The following is a 7557-nucleotide window of genomic DNA, read 5'->3' on the forward strand; positions in this document are numbered from 1 at the left end:
TATCTCATTATGCTTAGCTTATTTTTTTACATTGTCTTTACATATCAATCTTATCTGAACTGATACAGTTAGATGAAGAATTATCTCATTAACACTTTTCTAGTATGATATCTTGTGAAGCTTGCCTGTTAATGACTTATAGCTGCCATATAGCATTAACTGTGTAGAATGTTGGGGTGTAATTCAACTCAATTTTAATATTAACTAAAAATTTTAAATGAATTAAAATTAATTTGGTGATCATATTGTGATCTTTAATTAATAATCTCTCAATTTAGTATAATAATGGTGGTATTAAAGTTCTGGAAAATAAGTGTGAGACGTTGAATATGAACGACTTCTCATTGGTTCGATTCGATTACACGCGTTAGAGTAATGCCTACCATTCTGAAAGATGGCAGTCAATACCACAGACCTTTCACATAGCCTAATGCTCCTAAAACAGAAAATGAGAGGACATAAAAGTAAGGGCGGAAATATTATAGCTCGGCGAAACAGATAAATTAACCGCTAAAGTTTTGATTAACCATAAAAATTACGATTAACTGTTTATACATGACTATATAGCAATTTAACATGTAAAATAATCGTTTTTTCCCGGATAATTTTTGTTTGTGGATAAAAATAAATAAAGTGATTATTTATTATCTATTAAACTATATTTCACTATTTTTCTCTAGTTAGCATTAAATTTGCTTTTCAAAGATTTTTGAAGTAAAGATTATTAAAAATGTGTAGTTAGGGCTTATAGCTGCATAAAGTCACTTTAGTTGTAAGATGTTTATTCCACTATTTTACTTCAGTGTACCTGCTAATACACGTTTAAAATGTCTTCCTTCATAAAATAAATCACGACCACCTGTCCCTTTATAATAAAAATTATTATTTAGTTGGAAAAACATCTCGCATAGAATTAATGATCAATTGTAAAAGTTTGATTTGAATGTCCTTTGCGCTGTCAATAAATTCACAACAATATGTCAAAATATGGAAGAAAAATAACTCCTTGTCTTCGTGGTCTATATAAAGTTCCGTGCGCTGGCAGATTCCGAATATTGTAAACAACTTAATATAAAGAAAATGATACGCATCTTTATCGCAGTCGTTTCTCTGGTAGCTGGAGGATTTGGTATGTACTTAAGAAACTGTTAAGCTCGCACAGTTAGAGATGGCACGACGGTGTATCCGATGCCGCTGCACCTGGCCTCGGGCTGATATTGGCTTTTTTGTCATATTATTATTTCTAAGGCGGTTGCCACTAGGGACATGTTTGTACATATGATTACTGATTTTTCGAGGATTTAACTGATATATAACCATTTTTTTGTGATTTTCTTAAGTTAATTTCCGGGTTACGTACAACTAATTTCAATTTTCAAACTTTTGTATTGATAACTTTCTCAGAAAAAAGTCTTTCTGTTATTGATACCGAAAATGCAGGTGTCCATTTTGTCTAGTAACTTAAGGATCAATTGGTTATTAATACGTTATAAATCAAGGCCCATGCATTCTTAGATAATTACATTTTTTAGTATTTTGAATTCGCCGCAGTTTCCCGCTAGGTGCGCATGTACGTTAAATCTACTGCGTTGGCCCTGTCAATATCATAGGCCCAGGTGATATATTACTACCGGCCGTAGCCTAAGTGATTTATATCACCATGGCTTATGCTATACACAAGGCTTGAGCACCTAGCGGGAATATGCAGCGAACTTGAAAGACCATAATTTCTTTTCCAAGCATGCACGGGCTTTGATTAATTACATAGGTAGTGGCTGTACGCGCAATTTTTTATGGCAGTAAATAAAACACCCAATACCTAAGATCGTATTTATTTAGGAGCTATACCATATATGACGATTCATACGGTTAGGCAATTGGCTATACAAATGACCCAAAGAAACATTACTTTATGAGCAATAGTTTTGTGCAATCTCCATTTGATTATTATCCCTGAAAAGCCAAATATAATCTAATTCCAAGTTTTTTGGATCAATTCTGAAATATTTTAATGTTATTATCGATGTTTTTAAATATATTTATATATTTATTTAAATATTTTGTATTGTTTTCAATTTATATACAATTTTAACGTAATAAGATATTTAAAATTATTCGGGAAAATTACGAAATTTATATTAAAGTTTATGTAAAAACAGCTTTATTTTTTCAAAATTATGTCGTTAAAATAAAATATGTAGCTTTTTAAATCTTAAAGGAATTATGTTTTACTTTTCAGATTATAAAGGGTCATGATTTTTTGATGAATGAACTGATTAGATATATAAATGTAAAAAACCTCAGTCAGGACCTCAAAATTATCCCTAGTTAAATAAATATCGAGTATTCAGGTCTGGCCTTTAGTTAAAAACTATTAAACCTTTTACGGCTCAGGTAAACGTCTAATTCCCTACCCATTTGAAATTTCAATTGAAACTGAATTGTTAAAATAAGGTCTTATATCAATTATATATGGCCTTGCTACTGAAATAGTTCATAGGAGTGAGGTTAGAATACGCCCGGTGAAAGCACTTATCTTCGCGTTATAATGCTATTTTCTTAATTTTGTTTCCTGCAGGACAAACTTCTACTGATGACACCGCATGCTCAAATTTGGATCAAAATGCAGTGGCCATTCCTGTAAGTATGACCCATTTTGTAACTGAGGTGTCCTAGACATGCACGTACAATGTTTTGTACAATGCTCACAAACGGAATAATTCATTTAAAATTTCGAGTTGGTTCTTACTTTTAAAATTTTAACATAATCAAAATGAACATGGTCTATCCTAATTATAACAGCTGTTTGAGTTTGGTCGCATTTCGGCAGCATAACTCGAAAAAAGTCAAACGTCTAACACTTTACCAGAAATACCAACTGTCATCAGTAATCAGTTTATCCTTGATATTTCAATAACATTTCTTTTGTTAAAAAGGTTTACGAAGGCTCCTGTCAGTATATGTGCATGAATGGAACTTCGAAAATCGCCGACAACCAAAATGCAGCAGATATGACTTCGTGCACCGTCCAGAACGCGGCAGACCCTCGTCAAAATAAGGGTGTAAGTAATTAACAGCTGTACATGGAATTATCAGACGAAGAACGTTTCTGCTAAATAACACTTTACCAAAAGAGCCTCGTCTTACGTTTTCTATGAAATTGATATTATTTAAACACTATTAAACTTTTTTGTTCGTCAAAGGGCGGTTCACAAATTACGTAACGCAAACTTCCCCTTTCCCTTTGTAACAAAAAGGTACAACTGGGAAAATCACCACCCCCTCAATTACGCCACAAATATAATGAACCACTCAATTTTAATAGCACCATAAATCTTCAAAATATTTATATATCATTCAATATAAATACATTGTTTAGTGTTCTTGATCTTGAAAAACTAATATTAACTTCGAAACAAGTACTAAAGTGTTAGCGTACATTTAATTAATTATTAATTAAGAACAATAGAATAGATGTCTCCATAGAGGTTACGTGTTCATGTTTTTCTAAGTCATTATCTTTTGTTATTGAAGATAGAAAGTACGAGCTCCATTAGCTAAATATTTTGGAAATTAAATCCACATGCGAAACGCGCATGAAAATAAAGAACAATAAATCTTAAGCTAGTGACGTGGATAAAAACTTGTTATACTTTTTATTATAATTATTTTGTGGAAACATCTTTTATATTGTGTGGCGTAAAAGGTTTCAGTGAGCCATCCCCTCTACTCTGTGATACGCAATTTGTTAATATAACCTAACTTGTTGACGCACTTTCTCCACTTCTCAATGTTTTCAAACATTCCCATACTAAGCATAAATCTTCGTTCATTAGGGTAGGAATTGAAAATGATACGGAAAAAATTAGGGATATTACACACTCTAAATAGCCTATTACTACTTCCGGCGACCGGGGCCGGGAAATTTCGCCGTGCCCATGTTTCCAATTTCACCCTAATCTACATAAACTTTTCAAATAATGGAGTAATAAGAGTTAATGATACAAAACTGGAACTGGTGTCCCTTTATCCATTTTCGCGTTTGGAACCCCAAAATGTGACCAGTGCCGATTTTTGTTTTGCAGTAGGGCCTGTGTCTTTATTGTACAAATCTGTCCAACCGATAGGGTTAGGAGGCGTTATGACGCATTAATCTTTAGGGGAATAGATGACCTCGATAAACCATTATTGATTTCGGTGATCAAGGATTTGGGCAGTGGCAGTATTCATTATTCTACTGTATTCTAACTCTTCAACCGATATGGTGAGAAGGGTGAATGAAACATCAATTGTTAGAAATGATCAAACCCTCGCAGCTCAAACGTCGTAGGAAATCTCAAAAATGTATCGGCAGCGGCGGTACGGTGATGGATGAAATATCGGCGAGCGTGGCGTTGGATTTCGTGGTGCCTGGCTGATGCTCTAATTTGGCGGTTTCTTAGTATTATAATTCGAACTCTTATTGAAATTTATTCACATATTTTGCTTATTTGATATTGTGACTCTGATGTCAAAGTTCTTAATGGGATAGCTCTAGTTTTGAGATTTGTCAATATTATAAGTCTAACAATTGGGGACTTTTATTCGCATCTTTTTCTTATTTGAATTTTAAAGACATTGTTACTCTGAGGTCGTAGTTTACTGAAGTATTTCTTTTTGTGCGTGGTTTTTGCTTATAGACAGGGTGATTAAATATGATTATTCGTATTGAAGTGCTTATGAAAAAGCTACTTTGGCTTTAGGTAAATCTTACGTTCTGATAGTTAGTTGACTAAGTTCATTTACAGGGTGATTCAAATATTGTTCGTATTTAATGGACAAAGTGATTGTTATTAGCGTTGTAATGGATTTTTTTTATGTCTTTTTTGTTATTTCACGGTTTAACGCACCATTTATGTTAACGGTGATTGTGATTTGGTTCATATTGTAGAGAGTGGTTTGTTAATATTCCTCTTTGGTAGTTATAGTGCGCTTATTAAGTAAATAAACAGTATGATGGGAAATTAGTTTCAAATTTAACTTTAATATGATGGATCTGCATAGCGGGGTGATTGCGTGTACCAGTAGCGGGAAAATATGTGGGTGCCCTTCCCCCTTGACGCGGGTGGTCCAGCACCAAGCGCGGTGACTTGATGATTTGTTATTTCACCCATAGCTCAAGATGTCTTTTAGCACCCGCCCCTTGAGCTTGTTCTGTATCCGCCACTGATGGGTAATCATATCCCGGGTGATTTGTCTTTTTAACCAAAAAAATAAGCAAGAAAAATATTCATATATTATTTTTCATTACACTCTAAGTCAACCTTCTTTGTGAGTCGATGTGAAATAAATGTTTCTAAAAATAAATTGAACCAAAAATAGCCATATAAATTTTTTCTTTTACGTCATGAGACAGAGCTTGTAACAGTATAATCGTTGCACGCGCAATAGGAAAAATGTTTCCCAATTTTTTAATTTTATTTTCCATTTAGTCGAGTAACTTCGGATAACATATTTGCCATATTTGTTTGAGCTGCTATTTCAGATATACCGAACCAATGTAATATTAATAATCTTCATTTGATTTCAGAGATGTATAAACGGCGACTGCATAGATTCAAGATCTCTATCAGCCTGCCTTATTTTGACAAAGACCGGACAAACATTACAAAGTGTTTCGGAGGTCAGAATCTAATTCGGTTATGAATTTTGTTTCGTTAGTATTTTCAGTGAAAAAATATATGATTCAATAGAGCTTAGGCGTCAGCATAGCTTTAAAAGTCAAATGATTTGCGTTATTTCAGCAAATGTATGGTAATCATCGTTATTTTCTTATTTAAATTAGAGTAAATTATAACTAAAATTATATAGACCGAATTCAATAAGTTTAACATTTTAATTAATTTTGCAAATATGATTATTTAACACTTATTACTATAGAACTATTATTTTACTCATGTCATCGCAGGAGACAGGAGGCTGTTCAGTCTTGTGTCAAATCAGCAACTCAGAAACATCGGCTACAAAACAAGAAGGCAGCCCTTGCGTTACCGATCGCAGAAGAATCAGAGTAAATACCACTTTTGTCTTAAATTGTAACACTAGCTGCGTTACGTTTTCTATTAGTTAATTATGAACACGTATCATGAATCTGTACAATGTTACATTTTTAATTAAATATAAACTTCGGAAGTGGAATCTGCCGTCAAAAAAGCTCTTGGAATAGATGTGCCCAATAAAAGTGATTTCGACCAAATGCGTAGCGCTGTCGTATGGGGAGTAGAAACGTTTGAAGGACCAACGCCACTGAAACTCTTGGGCTTGGGTGAGGAATGTCCTCGAAAAGAGTTTTTAATAAATGTGGGTAACGGCCGTGATTGAATTATTTTATGTCTTTAGATATTTTGGGATGATTTTAAGGTGATAATTAACAAAGTAACAGTAATAATATTATTTAATTAAATTAAAATTTAAAGCATTATTTGATACCACAGTTATAACTTCTCCATACCGGTAGTTAATGTTGGATTAATTTAGCCTTAAATACCCTAAAATGTATGATTTTGCTTTAAAAACTTCTATTCGTAAGCGGTATGAGTTGTGTTTTGTTTCTCATCGGTGTATTTCTACCATTTTAACCTTAAGAGTGATAAAACATGCGAATTGGTAGAATAGTCCATACTCAAAAGTGACAATAAAGCAAAACCCTAAACCAATTTAAAGTAATTTAGGAACTTCCTTAAAACTCGTACCAATCAAAAGCACTATCCAAAAACTACGTAAACACGACAGTGAAAGAGGACCCTTGGTTAAAATATGTTACAGAGAGGTGATTTTTAAAAAAACTTTTTTAATACAAATTTTAAAAATTTTCAATAATTTAACGAAAATATGGGTCATTTAGATAGATGGTGATTAACTTATCACCCGCAAACCCACTTTTTCTACAGCGCTTGTGAGGCATTAGTGGTATGAAATTTGTTTTGTAACTCCTCGGTGTTACCTTAACTTTTAAAACGTGATATCTAAAATAATACATAGTTATTATAAGGATCTTTTGAATTTCAGGGTACTTGCAAAAAAGGTCAATGCAAGGCTGGAGGTCCCGGCCCTAAACCTCGCCCACCCCCTCGATCAGATGAGAGCAAATCGTCCGAAGAGAGGGACAGTAGCGAGAAACGCGGCGGAGGCGGACGTCGCCGTCAGGGTGATTAATGAAACCGCGACCCGCGAAGCAAATAAGCCTCAATTTAAATAATAAAACAATTGAGAATTAAATTAGTTTTTACGTTTTTCTTTCTATATTTACACACATCATTGTGCGCCAGTGGTGGCGCGAGAAATTTCACAGGTTTTCCTAAAAGTGGGTCATTTTAAGGCGCTAACAAAACCTACAGAATCTGGCTTGGGACCCCACCATTTAATTTTTGGGTCCTTTAAATCGGTTATTAGACACCTTAATAAAATCAAAAGTAAGCTTTACAAGCATAACCTACACCCGCCGCCGCTACTGATGGTTTCTTTATTTATAAAAACTTGTTGGGATTAAACTTAAAAGTTAGCTAGGCATGAAGGGCT

At 33.8% G+C, this 7557-nt stretch overlaps 1 protein-coding gene across 1 annotated transcript; it reads left to right on the forward strand.

The window, feature by feature from the left end:
* The first annotated feature begins 1044 nt into the window (after positions 1 to 1044).
* On the forward strand, positions 1045 to 7257 carry LOC149949869 (uncharacterized). Its single transcript, XM_090167940.1, has 6 exons — positions 1045 to 1129; positions 2579 to 2640; positions 2937 to 3062; positions 5570 to 5662; positions 5948 to 6049; positions 7048 to 7257. Exons 1-6 carry the CDS (start codon positions 1081 to 1083, stop codon positions 7192 to 7194), a joined length of 579 nt encoding a protein of 192 aa, XP_090024066.1. The 5' UTR covers positions 1045 to 1080; the 3' UTR covers positions 7195 to 7257.
* Positions 7258 to 7557: the final 300 nt, after the last annotated feature.

This window comes from Leiobunum rupestre, chromosome 3 (assembly GCF_980474605.1).
Source record: "Leiobunum rupestre chromosome 3, qqLeiRupe1.1.hap1, whole genome shotgun sequence".
NCBI classification, from domain to species: domain Eukaryota; kingdom Metazoa; phylum Arthropoda; class Arachnida; order Opiliones; family Sclerosomatidae; genus Leiobunum; species Leiobunum rupestre.